Here is a 19,041-nt window from a genome sequence, read left to right as displayed (position 1 = left end):
CAGTCATTTTCACACTACAACTTTAAAATACAGTAACATCCCGCATAACTGTCCTACAGTAAAAAAAACAGGGCATATTACATTTAAAAGTAAATGTTAATCGTGTAAACTGTTTAAAAAATAATAATAATTAAACCGGTCCATATTTAAGGAAGTTGTCAGTTTATTGATACAAAACGGTAACGATTATGCACTGACAGGAAAGTGGGAACAAATCCCTTGTTTGTAAATGGCTCAGGGTTCCTTTAAATTAAGAGAAATGGTGAAATAAGCATTCAGCTAACATCAATACATTCAGCTAATATCAATAAAAGCAGTAATATTAGCCCTAACGCCGCCAAAGTGCAATAACAAAAAGCCTGGCTGCATATAACTATAGTTACCGTTCAGATTGCACAAATATTGTTGTTTCTGTACCTACCAGATGAGATTCAAATAGAGAATCACTATTCAAATAGATATTCACATATGCCATTAACCACTCATGCAACCAATATCACACATAAAAAAATAAACCGCTTAAAGCAAGAGGCATAAATCTAATAGAAAATATATTCCTTCCATGAGACATTCCACACCAAAAAACATCTAAATATGAAGTATACAAATATAGCTACATGATACGATTCTCACAGTTTCAACACTGGGTGTGAAACAGCAACTGCGCGATTTCATTCGTCTTGAGAAAGTCGGCTGTCACGGTCACAATCACATTGGAAGTGTTTGTGGATAAATTATAAGACTGGAGAGCAGCAGAAGCCCAGGTCTATGTGTCGGGCATATCCACATCAGAGTTAATGGTGAGTTCAGCGATGTTGTTATAGAGTGCCGGCTCAGGGCTTAAACGCTCATTTGGATTGCATGGACTGCTTTGAGCCTGTCTGTCCCGTGACTGGACCATTGCTTGCCGCAGACATGAAATCCATTGCTGCTTATTGAAGGAGTCATTAGCCTGCAGGCTGTGGGATTGAGATTTGGAGCGTCCTGTGGTGCTGACACGGAAACAGTTCTTCACTGCAGGGAACAGCAGAAGAAAATGTGGAATTAGAACAATGTGAAAACAACAAAGACCAAAAAAGTTTCCAATTTCAAATAAAAAGAGAGAAATCAAATATCAATCCAAAAGATAAACACAATGCTATAAAATAATATTTTCATTGATCATTTATTCATTCATTCACTTTCCTTCGGCAAAGTCCCTGATTCATCCCCACAGCGGAATGAACCACCAACTACTCTGGCATATGTTTTACACAGCGGATTTCCTTCCAGTCACAACCAAGTACTGAGAAACACCAATACATTCACACACTATGGCCAATATATTTCATCCAATTCACCTATAGTGGATGTCTTTGGACTGTGGGGGAAACTGGAGCACCCGGAGGAAACCCATGAGAACATGGGGAGAACATTATTATTATATTAAAATGAACAACTATAGCCTATATATGTAATTAACTATTAAGGTCTGCATGAAGATGACTTTTAGTTTAGTATGGTGACGTACTTCCCACTGAGGCTGGGTTCCACTCCACTTTTAGACACACACTCGCAAACTTTCCTTTAGCACTTCCCCTCAGGGGAATCCCCGCTGGCATTTTAAACCGAGTTCCACTTGAATGGGGGACACTTACATAGACATACCAAATTTCATTTTTAGATTCATATGTCCTCTCTAGCAACCTACATGACACAATTCTAACATTTTTGGCTCTATACACCAACACAATGGATTTGAAATGACACAAACAAGATGTGCTTTCACTCCAGACTTTGAGGGTATTTAAATACAAATCAGGTGAACGCTGTAGGAATTACAGCAGTTTGCATATGTGCCTCCCACTTGTTAAGGGTCCAAAAGTAATTGGACAATTGGCATTTAAACTGTTCCATGGTCAGGTGTGTGTTATTCCCTCATTATCCCAATTACAATGAGCAGGTAAAAGGTCCAGAGTTCATTTTAAGTTCATTTCAGAGTAATTTTGCAGTCGGAATCTGTTACTGTCAACTCTCAAGATGAGATCCAAAGAGCTGTTACTATCAGTTAAGCAAGCCATCATTAGGCTGACAAAACAAAACAAACTCACCAGAGACATAGAAAAAAAAATTAGGCATGGCCAAAACAAGTGTTTTAACATTCTTAAAACGAAAGAACCAACCAATGAGCTCAGAAACACCAAAGAGAAAGAAGTGGAATGTAAATAAAATGAAGGGAAAGAAGTGGAACGTTATGCAATGGCCAAGTCAATCACCTGACCAAAATCCAAATTAACTGAAGAGAAAATGCTCCAAGAACAAACAGGAACTGAAGACAGTTGTTGTAAAGGCCTAGCAGAGCACCATCGGGAATGAAACTCAGCGTCTGGTGATGTCTATGCGTTCCAGACTTCAGGTTGTAATTGACTGCAAAGGATTTGCAACCAATCATTAAAAAGTGAAAGTTTGATGTATAATTATTATTCTGACCAAATATTTTCGCAAACTGTTGTAATTCCTACAGTGTTTACTTGATACACCTTGTTTCATTTAAAATCCATTGTGTTGGTGTATAAGGCCAAAAATGTTAGAATTGTGTCGATGTCCAAATATTTATGGGCCTAACTGTATATGCGGGGGTATGAGATGGAGGGAAGGGCCATCAAAAATTGGAGTGGAATCAGGCTGAAATGGAATATTGAGTAGGGGGTGAGATTTCTATTTGTGCATCATTTCCTCAGAGCAAACTAATAAAAAAGGGGCATGATTAAGAATAATGTGGCTGAAGCAGTCAAACTGACATCAACAGAGAAGTATTGACACTCCAAACACAGAAGCAAATGGCCAAACCTTAACAAAAAAGTGAATTTGGTGGATTAACTTGCAAGGATTCAATGTTTACCTAAAGAATAACTGTAATATATAAAAGTAAGGTGTGCAAGTAATTGGACAGAGCCACTGAAAGATAAACTAAACCCCGCAGAAACAGGTGAGAAATTGGATGGCATTGGCAGACAAGGAGAAGGAGCGAGGCTGTAAGAGATCACATGCAGTTAGAGACACTTGGAGATTGCCGGGACCAGACGGGAATGAAAAAGATTTGGAGCTTGGTACAACCAGTAATTATAAAAGAGACTTGGTGCAGGGTACAAACAGTGGCAACAAAGAAGACTTGGAACTAGTGATGAAGGAGACTTGTTGGAATAATAGTGTCCAGGATTATTAACGTTTGTTTGGGCAGTGGGTGCAGTACACCATCAGTGCAGGGAGTATAGCACACAATGACATGCCCTCTTACTCAAGAACTCCCTCTGGGATGGATGATGAAGTTGACTCTGACACCTTGCCGGCTTCCGTGATGGACTTTGGCTCAGGAATGAAAACCGGACTCAGACAACAGAAGAGGTTTCATAGTGGGCTCAGGCCCGAAGACTGCAGTAGGGTCTAAAGCTGGTCACACTCCAGAAGTACATGTCTTTGAAATGCTAAACCTTGCTTTCTATTTGCTGCTACTCTGAAATTTTTTTTGGTTTTGAATTTTAATTAAATCATGTTAGAATGAAACAAGCGCATTTAGGAGGTCAGTCAGGGTATTATAATTATACATGGGTTTTATTTTAATAAAGTTATTACCTTACAAAATTTGAAAATGGTCCAAATGACTGCCTCTGTATTCTAGTATTAAATTCACATGGATTCAAACATTATGACAGAACAAGTAAATTGCACAAAGCAGGAACCACAATAACAAAGTACCAATGAGAACAGGAACAGGGAAACAACTGAAAACAAAACAAAACATACACATGACAGTCATATGCTTGGAAAAAAATCAAATAATAATAATTATAATACCTTTATCATTGCCTGTAAAGGCTCCCCGAAAGGACCCCGAACTGCTTGGCTCTCCATCAGGCAGGTCCTCCAGGTGCAGGTGAGCAGCGGGCATGGGCTGACGATACACCTGGAACTGGACTGGCCCTTCCCTGTCCTGTGCCACTGGCCGGGTCAAAACCAGCACCAGCTCAAAGAGGAACACATGCAGTTTCTACAAAAATGTCAGTGAGAAGAAGTTAAAAACTGAAAACACTGCAATGGTCTATTATACAGTTGTTGGAAAGATAACATTTACCTGTCCTTTCGTACTCTTCAGTTCACCGTGACAGTATAAAAAACGAGAAGCCTGGATTTCTGCAACCCTCTGACTGTCTTCTGCGTAGCAAAGCCCCCGTCTGTAAAACTGACACTCAGCCTCTCCAGTTTTAAGATTTACTTCTGTTATAATCCTTTGGATAAGTTCCATCTAAGATAACAAGATAAAAAAGAGCACTACTAAATTATTTTATTCATACACTATAGGCATGGGACGATATCCGGTTTCAAGGTATACGGAGATTTGAAAAAGTCAAGGTTTTAAAACCACAAAAAAATTCTGTTATCCTGTTTCTAAGGTACGTGTACAGGTTTTTTTTTTATGTGTTGTAAAAAAAATCTGTGTTTTGTAAATTATTAAATGTAGCAGAACACAACGTTTATTTTAATTATGTAGGCTGACATGTTTACTGTTCCAAATGTAAATTCATTCATTCATTCATTTTCTTTTCGGCTTAGTCCTTTTATCAATCTGAGGACATCACAGCGAAATAAACCACCAACCTATCCAGCATATGTTTTACACAGTGGATGCCCTTCCAGCTGCAACCCATCAATGGGGAAACACCTATACACTCTCATTCAAACACATACACTACGAACAATTTAGCCTACCCAATTTACTTATAAACGCGGAGAGAACATGTAAACTCCACACAGAAATACTAACTGACTCAGCAGAGGCTCGAACCAGCGACCTTCTTGTTGTGAGGCGACAGCACTACCTACTGCGCCACCACGTCACTTATTTTAGAGCAGTAATTACAATACTGTAATACCGTGATATTTTAAAGAATAAAAAATAAAAAAAACTGAATAAAAAAAACTATTTGACAATAGTCAGTTTATTTATCAATGTAAGACCTGAAATGCAAAATAAAGAATTAGAATTGACTGCAAGAAAATGGAATTGCAATTGTCAGAGGTAACAAGTTGTTGAATCATTGAAAATCTATTAATTTAAAAACAGTAATTTATTGACAAATTAAATCAGTATTTAGTCATATTTAAACTATGTTCACTTTCATTTTTAGATTTTTTGCTTTAATTTTTTATTTTACTTACAGTTTTAGTAACTTTGTTTTTTTTCAGTTTTCCATTTTTATTTAATTTTATTTCATTTGATTTGATTTAAAGGTCCCGTCAACTGTTTTGAAATGTGCATTTTAATCAGATTTTTGGCGTAACCTAAACTGAAAAGAGAGAAAGTGGGACACAGAGTAGCTCCTCCCCTTTTAAAAATAAACAGCCAATAGCGTTTCGTTTTTATCACAGCTCACCAGTAAGAGTGCTTGAGCTCGACTGGTAAAGATTTGTTAAAAAACTGAAGTATGAGGTGATGTGTAAAAAACTGATGTTTACACATGAAACGCTATTGGCTGTTTTTTTTTTTTTTTTTGCATATTAAGGTCGGCTCACACTGTGAGATTTTTTTATAATCCTGAATGATTGTAGCATGTGAGACTGCACGAACATGGCTCTCATGTCACACGGTAAGATCTTAGCTGTCAAGGTCAGTCAAACACGAAAGAAAATGACCCCAGAGTTTGACGTCATCCACCCCTGACACTTAAACTATTCTGCGTTATGAAATGATTCCTCACAGCAAACGTAAACAATCTGTAGCGGCAATTTTAAACGCTATTGGCTGTTTATTTTTAAAAGGGGAGGAGCTACTCTTTGTCCCATCCTCTCTTAATTTTTCAGTAGAGATTATGTCAAACATCGGATTAATGTGCACATTTCAAAGCACTTCATGAGACCTTTAAATCAAAGTCAAATTAGATAAAATCTAAATAAAAGTTTTTATTAGTTTATATTTTCTAAACACGAATTTTGGAGCACACTAGCTAATAGATATCCTTAAAACTAACAGACTAAAACTAACATCTAAAAAAAAACCTTATTTTAATTTCATGGGACCTTTAAAGGGTCATGACACCCCACACCTTCGGTTCAGGTCTACCTCATAATTTTTTCAAAAGATGCATCATAATAGGCATGGAGCTCCGCGAGCAAAGGGCAGGAGTGGGTGTGGCCAGCAGGGGAGAAGGAGGTGAGCGAACAACTGTTGTTGTCAGTTAGCTCACAAAATGAGACACACACTGTGTGGAGACGCATGATTTTATAGTTTACAAAGTTAAAATGCAAAGAAAATAAAAAGTGATTTAATGCCCTGCTACATTTGTTATTCATAATTTCATATACAGATAACCACTATTCATATCATTATAAAGATAATCGTGTTCATATAAAACATTATAAATGAGGACTTTTCCCTCAATCCCCGGGTCTGAATGCAGACTCAGTGCAGCAGGTCTCCTGACCGGCCTATTTCAACCATTAGCCCTGCTGGTAATCTAGAGGATTTAGGCAAACACAGCAGCATGGTGATGTGTCTAAATGTGAACGAACTCCTGATAAAAGACAACGTCCGCGATTCTCCAATTCTCGAACTGCTCTCCCGACCAAAGTGCTTGCTGGACACAAACAGCTTTGCTGTATCTGCCCTGACAGCACTGCAGGGAAAAACATGCAATAAACCCTGTTGATCATGGAAACATTTTTTAGTTTTTCCCACAATTAAAGCTAACAGGTGCTAACGTTGTCTTAACTGATGCTCAACAAACACAATTCTATTAAAATCTCAAAAAAGTACTCGAAGGTTTCGTGAACCTTTAAGTATTTTTGGCAAAACTCACAGCCTGTGGCAGTGCATCCTCATCCGGATGATCAAGTGGAGTGCTCTTCTGAATCTCCTTCAGCAGCAGAGGGTATTTCACCAGCCTGCTGCGAGGCAAGTCCAGAAAGTTCCACAGGTCCAGCTTTCTGCTAAAGGATGACTCCTGGCACAGCCGCAAGAACTGCTCAACCCGTTTGTCCTGCTTCTTCTGATCAAGCAGAGCTTTTGCCCCAACCTGGTTACAACAGTATGTGATATACGCCTCCAGACAGGGAAACTACGAAAGGAGATCAAAGAGCTTATAACAACAGCAGATGCTCCCTTGAAGTTATGTGAGTGAACATTTAGAGTATTGCTTCCAATAGAGGAGCGGAAAATGCTTCAAAAAAGACTGATCACATCTATTTTTTTCTACTTAATGTAAGACTGACCCAATCCATCATGGTTGGCCCGACTTCTTGCACAGTCTTCTCAGCTCCACGAAGCCCTTCAAGACGAACTAAAAGATCTGAACAGACAAGCAAATACTAGTAAATACCATAGTCAAAATCAGACAAATTATTTTTCCAGGATTTTTTGTAATAATGAAAAAAATTACACACAGGTTTCGCATGTGCTTTTGTGTGCAATTGTTTTTGTGCAGATTATTTTTTTCACAGGGGTTTTCAAAAAGCAGGAAAGAAACAGAGGAGATGGAATACACACAACTACAAACTACTAAAGATGTACAAACAAACAAACATCTGAGCACACTCTATTGTACTCACTCATTCAGTCTACTTCAGCTTATTCCCTGCTTTATCAAGGGTTGCCACAAAGCAATGTAATACCACAGTCTATTTTTAACTTAATAAAATGTTTTTGTTGCTCATAACTTTAGAAGAGAAAAAGCGCAAACCCTGGACAAGGATTAATGTCTCTAGTAGGTATGTGTCATGGTTGAACAATCATACCTGTCAACATTGGGATGTGAAAATAAAGGATATGCCCACCATAATAAGGAAATTTAAGTTTCATGAAAATAAACACATTAGGATAATTTGATCTGCTGGTTCTTATAGCTATAAAAGCCCAGTATTTAACCTAGTTTTATCAACAAGGGTCTGTTAAATGACACAATTCCAGTGAAAGTCAATGACTGCGAGACTTGGGTATCTAATTAAAAATTTGTTATGTACATCTGAAAGAAGGCCTTAGTGAATAAATGAAGAAACATTCTCAAAGAAACATTTACCTTCATGAAGGGGAATTAAAGAATCAAGCGTCCCGAATATCTGTCCCAGCTCACTTTCTGTCATGATGTCTAACTTCAGCATAGGCTCATAGTACACCTGAGAGAACAGTCCAAATTAAAATCCTTCTCATTTAGGACAGTAGAAATAAATAAATCAGCTGAACTCCTGGACGAACCTTTTTTACGAGGCTTAGATCCTCTATGAGCTGTTTCTCACCCTGGGTTAATTCGTAGATTACCTGGAGATGAAGAGAATAAATATTACATTAATGCACAGGAAAATGTGCACAGGTAGTTGTAACCTTATGAAACCTTGTGCAGGAAGACCGCAAACATGCATACACACACATTTATAACTGCACTACTGTCACAAGTTACCAGTCAGTTTGGCAGTGCTGTGTGGTAGAGCTTGTGTTTCAGAGGAAATACTGACACTGAAATAGAGAACATGGCCTCGTATACCAGCTCACTTCCTGTTTCACAACTACGGTTGTAAAGACAGAAAGCTTTTTTAAAAGAATTTAAAGGTGCATGGGCCAAAGTTACTAGTTTGATGCTCGTAATTAAAGGCCAAATATGATAAATATAATCTGTAAGGTAATTTAGAATTACAAAATGCACAAAATAAAGAATTGACTTTGACACATTAGTCTGTGTTGTGGCATTAATCTAACGCTGTTATCACACCTCTTGTCGTTTGATCTCTTTAGTGCTGAGCTCATGGCTCATGTTGTCCACCGTGTCACTCCACAGCTGACTGCTCCGCCGTCGAGGGAATGAAGAAGCCTTTTGACGGGATCTTGGCATTGGAGGCAATGGCCGGGCCTCTGTTCGGAAACTGATAGAACGCTGAGGAGTAAAATCCAAGCACAAACACATACACAAATGTAACACAAATATATCACAAATGACACAACACACACTCACAGACTATGCACACTTTTTTTGTTTGTTTTTGTTAAATGAAATATCTGGGTATTTAAATATATATATGTTTCTTTTTGGGTTTGTCTGTATCAATTCAATATTTGCATTTTTTATACAAAAAAAAAAACAGCATAGAAGTACACCAACTGGGACTCACTAGAGGTCTTCATCATATTTAATTATACATAACATATATTTACGTTATGTTACGTTACGTTATGCTGTGTTGTGTTGTGTTGTGTTAGGTTACGTTATGTTGATGTAAGCATGGTATTTTATACCTTATTATATATTTCAGTTTATACATATAATGTTTTTAAATACTAATTAATATTTTAATATTTTGAATATATTTTTTATGGTGGCTGATTGCAAAAAACACCAGCAAATTAAGAAAAGATCTTTATTCGTTTGACAGCACACATGCTGCAAATCCTCACAACACAAATTTCTGCATTAACACAAACAAATTAATAAAATACACTGCATTTTCTCACAACACTTGCAAAAACATTGAAGCACAATGAAAATGATTCAAGGAGACCCAAAAACGTCACTATTACTGTAAAGTTGTAGGTGATCTTTGACAGGTGAGTTTATTGACTGTTAATTTTAACATCCTGATTCCCCAGTCTTGTGTATTTTATTAGCCTAAATAACGTAAATAGTTGGGTCTGTCACTTTTATGGTCCCTTTGAAACATTTTTGTTGTGTTCCGAGCTATTTGAAAGTGTTGTGTGAAAATGCAGCGCGTTTTTACAAAATGTGTTTGCATTGTGACGATTTGCAGCATGTGTGTTGTCAAAAGGATGAAGATCTTTTCTTAATTTGCTGGTGTTTTCTGTAATTGCCTGTGTTTTCTTAAATTGCAGCACGTTAAACTCTCTCAGCCAACGCACTATTTAATTAATTTGTATTATTATAAAGCAATTTAGATCAATTAATGTGTAAAATGTGCTATATAAGCTTGCCTTGCCTTATATATGAATGTGTGTTTATTTGTTCATGTAGTACAGGAAATTCCACACATTCTTGTTGGGCCGAAACCTTAATTTAAAGGTAAAACAAATGACTTTGCTTTAAAGTCTACATGAACCGGAAGTTGCTGAGACTTTTATTTCAGTATGTTGATGTACCTCAAAGCTCCAACTGAAACTGGATATTGAGTAGGAGGGGGGCTTTTATTTTGTGCATCATTGAGGGTATTAATATGCATTAGCAAGAGAAGCTCTCAGGTTGGCGTCAACTGAAGGTTCACCACTCCAAACATGGAAGCAAAAGGTAAGGTAGATTTTGTTTAAGGATTACCAACAAACAATGACTTTTCAGTGGATTAAATTCTATAGATGAATTATTTACCTGAGGAAAAACAGTGTGAGCTAGCGAAATAAATATCGAAAAGATTATGATAATTATAATTATATTATTATATAATTATTATACATAAAATATTATTTCATGCAGACTTTAAGTTATTTAAGTATGTATTAAAGTATTTCAATCATTTAACAACATAATTACATGTACACTGCTATATATATATATATATAGCAGTGACTCCGCTGTCGCCACTGCCTCGCATGGTTCAGGATTGGTAGAGCTACACATCGATGAATTTGCTCTTCAGTGTTTGAACTCTCAGTAATGATTAAATCACACTGAACAGAGCTAAACTGAACTGAACTGAACTTAAACACTAAAACCTGAACCACACTGTTCCAATTACTATGACCATTTATGTGAAGCTGCTTTGACACAATCTACATTGTAAAAGCGCTATACAAATAAAGCTGAATTGAATTGAATTGAATTGAATATATAAATGTGTGAATTAAATATATATAATTCAATGTTTAACCTCCTGTAACGTAATGTTTAAAACATTTTATGTTTGTTGATAACTACAAATGAAATGTACTTTCTTTTTCTAATATAGATCAGTAACCACACTTATAGAATGCATAAACGTTTATTTTATCATCTTTTGAGGTCTTTTTATAGTAGTAAAGTTGTGCAGAACTTCAACATATTAAATATATAATTCTAAAAAATAAAGCATAAAATTAGAGTAAAGTAATAACTTTGTGTAAGATATTGAATATCATAAATGAAAACAAGATAAATGAAAACATTTTTGATGTGCTTTGTACCCTGCATGACCATGAGCAGATATTTATTCCTGCTCTTTCTGATTTTATTCAATAAAATAGAAACAAACACATCTATATTTTTAGAAATCAATTTCAAACAACTGTTAAGATCATTCTCTGCTAGTGCTTGACCTTTATTCAGACTAATAGTATGGACTTCACAAACACCAAGCAAGGCACTGCGATAACAAACTTTATTGTTAAACTAAGAGAAGGTTAAACATTTTAAATGGCTGAGATGGATGCTGACTGACTGCATGAACAGTGATGTGTGTGTGTAAATAACTCACCTGTATGGACTGGCCCAAGCGTTTGAGAGCAGGGGTCTTCACTGGGGTTATGATCCCAGTGACTGAAGCACCTTTATCCACTGGCTTGACTCTTTTATTACATGGACCCTTATATGAGGGCAAGAGAGAATGAAAGCTAAGGTTAAAATGAACTTCATGTACCATTAAGACTTGCATCATTAGCATGCATAACCAAGAGTTCTGACTGTGATGTTTTGATTAGATGAATCATTGTGTTCAGCACAAATGCACAAGAAGAATGATGCATATTTAACTCTGTACCTCAGAATCTTGCATGTGGTCGCTGATGGGAAAGTCATCTTCTTCCTGAAAGAGACGTGTAGCATAGCACAAATAAGCGCAACCACAACCAATCAGATGAAACACACATATATGTAAAAGCTTATTCCACCAAATCTCAGTAAATATAAATACAGTCACACACAATTCAGAGGGTATGAAGGAACTTTTTTACGTGTGCTATTAAAGTTTTGCTTGATGCTGTTAGCTTGTCACAGATCTAGATTTTAATTGTAAAATATGACTAAACTAAAATATATGTAGTGTAATTCATTTTATTCCATGGTCTGTTGAAATTCTTGATTCTGATTGGCTGGAAGGTGTGCAATAACATCATTGGTAACACTTTAGAGTACATCACAATTCATGCTATTAACTACTGGCTTATTACCTGCCTGTTATTAAGATATTAACTGTTCATTAGTAGTTATAAAGTATGATCTTATTCTACAACCCTAATCTTAACCAAAAAAACCTAAACCAGACTTCTACCTTGCTAACTATTAATAAGCAAATAATTAGCAGGTTATAAAGCTAGTATTGTTAGCTAATGGTTTGTTAATACCTTGAATGGTAACCTAATCTAAAGTGTTACCAAATCATTTAATGCATAGCCAAATTTGATCACAGTTTGAAATCAATGTGCTTTCCTCAAACATTAGTATTAACCATAGCATTGTGTGCTTGACCAGGGAGCCAATGAAGACAAATTTGCAAATATGCTTGAAATATTTTGCGAAGATGTAGCTAACACATGTTACTATGAGCTATTAGATATGCCTGTGCACTGAAAAAAATGATTTCAGCAAAAATTTTGCAAACAATTTAAATGGGTTGAATTTAAACAAATTTAGTTTAGTAATGTTCAACTTAACTTGTTTGTTTAACCCTTTCACGCGTGAGTTTTTCATCCAGCTGACCCTCTTGCATGTTTTTTTTTAGAACGCATTAATTGTATTTTTTTAGCGTCTACCCCTACCTCAACCCTAAACTTAACCCTTATGGTAACGTAAAAAATGTGTTGTACAACGTCAAAAATATTATGCTATTTTGACGTGAGCATCCTCAACTGTATCCCATCTAGACTTCACCCTATCCTGCAGCATGGTGAACTCTAGATGGGATACAGTTGAGGATACTAATGTCAAAATAGCATAATTTTTGTGGCACTGTGGCCTCTTTCCGTGCATCAGTAAGCACCATCAGATTCAAATTTTAGCAGTTGATGATGTGCACTCCAAATAATCCAATCACACAGGTGTGATTATGTGCTTCAGAAACCAACCAAGGCTGATCACACTGGTGTGATTGTGCGCATGAAAAGGTTAAATTCAGCCAAAATAAATTGTTTACTACCACTTAACTTAAAAAAATTGTCAATCCAAGGAATCATCTTTGAATCATCCTTCAGTATCATTTACATGCACATACACAATCTTTCGCATGTGGGCCATCTCTGACTGGTTTAAAAGAGGGACTAGGTGATCTAACAAGTCATAAATGACTAAAAATTGTCAAATATTGTGTTGTTAGATTTAATTTGTCTATAACTTCGCTTCCGATGCTTCTTTGACTCAGTTTTTGTGCTTTTAAAATAAAAAAATAAAAATTAAGACATTGATTATTCATTACATAAAAGCTATAATAATTTAATGACATGACGTCAGTCTACATGCAGAACTAACATTTTCATCTGCACCTCATTTACAATTAAATTCAGTCATTGAGTGCACACACTCAACAAAACTTCATAATTTAAAACAGTGAATAAGACATCTGAATGGCCACTGCATTCAAATGAAATGTGTGTGATAGGTTACAATGCTCATCACTGGAAAAAAGTTTAAATATATGTACAAAGCAATGTGCACAGATCAAATGTTTGTTTGTTTTGTACTACATTTGCCTTTAAACTTATAAAAAGTAGTAGATGTCACAAGACCACATTCATTTTTTACTTTTCCTCAATATAAAACCTTTGACTAGATTTCAGAGATATACGGGAAAAAAAACGTACTCAGGACACATTAAGTTTAATCTAAAAATAAATCCCCACTAAGACATAAAGCAGGCCATTTACACTTGAGAAAACTCTTTCCAGATGTTGATTGGTCTGAACAGTATTTGAGCCATGCCATATTACACCTTATATTAAAAGGTTTATTTTTAATTCATATTTTAATAAAGTTTAATTTCAGGTCCCAAAGAGTTGTTTGTTGTAAAAAAAAAATGCAACGAGAGGAGTGTGTGTGTGCAAGTAACAAACTTAGACAGGAAACTAAGTTGTAAAGCTTTTTTTTTTTTCTGTCAGCTTTTTACTCACTGCTGAGCATGACTTAATTCTCGTAATGCCACCGTTCATAAGTTCTCGTGAAATATATCTCTGACTATATCTGTCTTTTGTAATAGAACAAGAAAGCCATGGATTTTTATGTGGTCACCTGGTCTTCACAAGTTTCCGGCGTCAAGCACAAACAAGCAGACCATCTTTCAATTTTATTCAACTGTTAAATCGATGTCTATTAAACATCACAAAACATTCAATGATTGAGTAAAAGCTCAAAGAGTAGAGCTTTAACCGCTCAGTAGATCATCTATAGATCATCTCAACACAGACTAACAGGAAACATTGCGGCTGTTTTGTAACAGATGCTCAAATGATGACATTCAAACGTCAAGTATAAGACAATTTCAAAACTTGTACTTTTTTTGTTTGTACCACAGACATGTTGTATCTTATATCGTAGATAACAACTTACACAGTCCTCCAAGATTCGGGCTGAATTCTCAGCATCACTACTTGGGTCTTGTTTTCTTTTCTTCTGCTCAGAAAACGAACAGATAACATATATTGGAGTCCCTCAAAAGGATCAAGACCTACAGTGCAAGGCCTGTCCAATTTTTGTGAATGATTTATAAGCGAAATGAATCTTACCCCGGCAAAATCTGACAAGTTGGCACATGTGAGGAGTCTTTCTCTAGTAATAGGAGACCTGAATGAGAACCAAATGAAATGATCACTGAAAAGACATTATTTTAGGACTGATCAACAAATTAATTAATATTAACGAATGTTAAACAATTTTAGTGAACAAGAAGTCATCAAAATGATGAACTTAAAAAAAAGTCTTACATTTATAAAATCTCTCAATATATTCATTTATTTTAAAAATAAAGTCATACCAGGAAGATGATAAATCAACCTCCGTCTCTTCAGGCTCCATCTTTTCCTCTCTCATAGCATCTTCAGACGTTCTTATACGACAAGAAGTGACGATAAATAACAAAGTATGACAATAAAAATCAGACCATAAATCTTAAAAGCACCTGTTCCAACTTTTCAAAGAGCATAAAGTAGATGTGCACTCTCTCCCAGCCCTCCCCTCTTCCTCTTACACTTGCATGTCTGAAACCACATCCTGTGCAAGAAAAAAAGTGTACTTCCTGTTGTTAGGCAGAATGAAGCCACACCAGCAGCTCTCTTAACGTCTCTGACAGATCCCTGAGCCTCTCTGTGTAATGACAGCAACCGTACATAACTCCAATGCCGAAGAGGACGGAAGTCAAACCAGACCTTCTGACCCATTTCTGAAAATATATGGTGGTGATTAGATCATCACTGACAGACAAATGTGAATCGAAGGTGGTCATAAACCTGCTATAAAGGGGTTAAACCAACAGAGAGCAGGCCTTTAATAAATGTTTAAAAACAAAGGGTCAAACTAAAAATATTAAACAAGTGGTTTCAATTTCTATTCATGGAAATGAGGTTTGAATGTTTTGGAGCTGTAAACAAAATGCAGGACATCAGTGTTATACAAAAGAACTACTTTTACACGGTATTGTGATTACTGCTTTAAAATCTGTCCTTTTTAAATAGTTAAAAAAATAATTTTAAATATTTTGGAATAGTAGCTTTTTATGCAGAGAATCATTTTTAGCTGGGGATACTGTTGCTAAAAACAAAGCAAAATAGTCAGAAAAAACATGTAAAAAACAAACAAAACTACATATACCATAGAAATGTCATTCATTCATTAATTTTCTGCCACTTTTCCGGGGCCGGGTTGCAGGGGCAGCAGTCTTAGGAGAGAACCCCAGGCTTCCCACTCCCCAGACACTTCCTCCAGCTCCTTTGGGGGGATCCCAAGGCGTTCCCTGGCCAGCCGAGAGACATAGTCTCTCCAGCATGTCCTGGGTTTTCCCCGAAGCCTCCTCCCGGTGGGACATGCCTGGAACACCTCCCTAGGTAGGCGTCCAGGAGGCATTCGAAACAGATGCCCGAGCCACCTCAGCTGATTTCTCTCGATGTGGAGGAGCAGCGGCTCTACTCCGAGCTCCTTCCAGGTGTCAGAGCTCCTCACCCTATCCATAAGAGTCCGCCCTGCCATCCATCGAAGGAAACTCATTTCGGTCGCTTGTATCCGAGATCTTGTTCTTTCGGTCATGACCCAAAGCTCATGACCATAGGTGAGAGTATGAACGTAGATTGACCCGTAAATTAAGAGCTTTACCTTTCAGCTCAGCTCCTTCTTTACCACAACAGACCGACCAGTACATCAACTGCATTACTGCTGCCGCTGCACCAATCCGCCTGTTAATCTCACGTTCCATCCATCCCTCACTTGTGAACAAAACCCTGAAATACTTAAACTTCCAGTGGAGCACCATGGCCTCAGACTTGGGAGGTGCTGATTCTCATCCCAGCCGCATCACACTCGGCAGCAAATTGCCCCAGTGCATGCTGAAGGTCCATGTTTGACTAAGCCAACAGAACAACATCGTCTGCCAACAACAGAGATGAAATCTTGTGGTCCCCGAACCGGACCCCCTCCAGCCCAAGGCTGCGTCTTGAAATTCTGTCCATAAAAATTAAGAATAGAATTGGTGACAAGGGGCAGGCAGCCCTGCCGGAGTCCAACATGCACTAGAAACAAATCTGACTTATTGCCAGAAATGTGAACCAGACTCCTACTCTGTTCATACAGAGACGAGACAGAAATATCATAACAGAAAATTCTAGTGACTTTTCTGTGGTAAACCTTGAAACCGGCTATGATCCCATGACTAGTACAAATACACTTTTTTCTGTTGTTTCACAGACTTACTTTATTTCTTTTTCTTTTCAAACTTATTTCTATAAAATGACAATAAAAGTCCCCGTGTTAAACTGCAGTTGAATTTTCTAAATCGAAAGTTGACAGGGCAGAGATCAAGGTCTCATGACGCAATTCATAACTGTTTATAAATGGAAACCTTCCATAACTCACAAAATACAGAAACCAGTCATAAGATTTACAGTGGATTTTTCTATCAGCATGGTTATAAAGCAGCATAAAAATTAAAGTCATGTTTTACAATAATTTAGCATGTTAAACCCATATTTCACCTTCATTATTCAGTATAACAAAACTTTTGAACTTTGAATCATACATATATTGTATAAACATATTATAAAACATAAAATACATGCATTGAAATTAGCAAAGTTACCATACATGATTCTACTCCAGATAAAGCGTTAACCTGATAAAGGTTGCAACAAGCCTAGGCTCAGAATGAGGCTGCAATATTTCTCTTCTGGATGTGTTTTTTCTTACAATGAAACTTTGATTGAAATTTGAACATGAAGAATGTGAAATTTAATCATTCACCTTAAGAAGAACGAGCGTGTTAACATGTATTGCATCGCAAGCAGGATTGATCACCCTCTGGACTTCAAAGAAAGAACCTTCATGGCCACCATGTTGAAGCGTTAAACCGAACTGAAGAGCGAAAAACTGTCCACTTCAAATTGCCCTTTTGAATGAAGGATTTTAATGAGTAAAACTGATGGACTCTTAAATCTTTTGTAAAGGGAAGTTATTTGGTGTCGCACACTGCATTCCATTCCATTCATCCTTATGCCTTAATTGCATTAAAGTGACAACATAAGAGTAAGAAACAGTGAAACAGTAACCCTATCCCTAACCTGACGTGGAAAGCAGTGAAAGCTAATTTCACTAGCATCTGGATGCAGCCTTTATGATGCAAGCTGAGATATGTCAGACACAATGCACTCAAATGGAGTAAGTGACGTCACTGTGAAGTGTAGAGTTAGGGGTGGGGTTAGGTGAGCTCATTAAAAAGCATTAGATGCAGCTCAGATTGCACGGCACCAGGTTTGCATTCAGACCCCTCTCACTAATTTTGCCAATTTTCTTCTTCTGTTGGTTTTAAGGTGGGTTTACAAACCAACTTTAAAACTGCATATTCCGCCACCTCCTGTTACGGAGTGTTAAGAGAGTAATACACACACACAAACACACATATATATATATATATATATATATATATATATATATATATATATATACACACACACACACACTTAAATGCAGAATTATTTACCCCCTGAATTATTAGCTCTGTTAATTTCTTTCCCCCCAATTTCTGTTTAACAAAGAGAGATTTTTTAAACACATTTTTAAACATAATAGAAATGTTTTAATGTTTTAAAATGAGTTTTGATAACTCATTTCTAATAACTGATTTATCTTAGCTTTGCCATGATGACAGTAAATAATATTTGACTAGATGTTTTTCAAGACACTTCTATACAGCTTAAAGTGACATTAAAAGGCTTAACTAGATTAGGGTAACTAGGCAGGTTAGGGTCATTAGGCAAGTTTTTGTATAGTGATGGATTGTTCTGTAGACTGTCGAAACAAAAAGTAGCTTAAAGGAGATAATAGTTGTATCCTTAAAATGGTGTTTAAAAAATGAAAAACTGCTTTTATTCAAGCCGAAATAAAACAAATAAGACTTTCTCCAGAAGAAAAAAATATTATCAGACATACTGTGAAAATTTCTTTGAATTTCTTTAAGATTATCTTTTTTTTAGATTAGACAGAAAACAACTGGAACTACCTGAAAACAAGAAACTATGGAGGGCCACAGTTCTGCAGCTTTCCTCCAACCCTAATCAATCAGCTGATCCAACTAACCAAAGTGTTCAAGACTACTAGATACTATGAAGCAGATGTGATTTGGAGCTGGTTGGAGCTAAACTCTGCAGAGCTGTGGACCTCCAGAAATAGAAGTTAAAAGCGATGCATTAAGACATTAAAGCCTATAAATATTAAGTCTTTTATATTTAAATTTTAGGTAACATTTTACAATTGGTTCATGTTTTTATTCCCATCGTTTAAAAAAGACAAATGCATATCAATGATGCTAGTTCACGTTGCATTTTTTTTTACTTGCTACAAAATATATTGCATACGTCTTAATAATGCTTTATTAATCAATCTTAGGGTGCACTCACACTATGCTATACAGAGAGCC

General features: G+C 36.5%; 1 protein-coding gene across 4 annotated transcripts; it reads right to left on the bottom strand.

Moving 5' to 3' along the window:
• Positions 1 to 141: 141 nt before the first annotated feature.
• Positions 142 to 15,303, bottom strand: arhgef3l (Rho guanine nucleotide exchange factor (GEF) 3, like). 4 transcript variants are annotated; one of them, XM_005162074.6, is made up of 14 exons: positions 15,043 to 15,303; positions 14,899 to 14,970; positions 14,651 to 14,708; positions 14,475 to 14,537; positions 11,698 to 11,742; positions 11,416 to 11,523; positions 8,736 to 8,897; positions 8,225 to 8,287; positions 8,049 to 8,145; positions 7,246 to 7,322; positions 6,834 to 7,091; positions 4,112 to 4,282; positions 3,835 to 4,027; positions 142 to 1,014 (listed from the first exon to the last, which is right to left on the bottom strand). In XM_005162074.6, exons 2-14 carry the CDS (start codon positions 14,952 to 14,954, stop codon positions 767 to 769), a joined length of 1,599 nt encoding a protein of 532 aa, XP_005162131.1. In that variant the 5' UTR covers positions 14,955 to 14,970; positions 15,043 to 15,303; the 3' UTR covers positions 142 to 766.
• Between the last annotated feature and the right edge of the window lie 3,738 nt (positions 15,304 to 19,041).

This window comes from Danio rerio, chromosome 23, assembly GCF_049306965.1.
Source record: "Danio rerio strain Tuebingen ecotype United States chromosome 23, GRCz12tu, whole genome shotgun sequence".
Taxonomy (NCBI): domain Eukaryota; kingdom Metazoa; phylum Chordata; class Actinopteri; order Cypriniformes; family Danionidae; genus Danio; species Danio rerio.
Note: the sequence above shows the minus strand (reverse complement) of the source record. Positions and strands in the feature narration are given on the sequence as shown.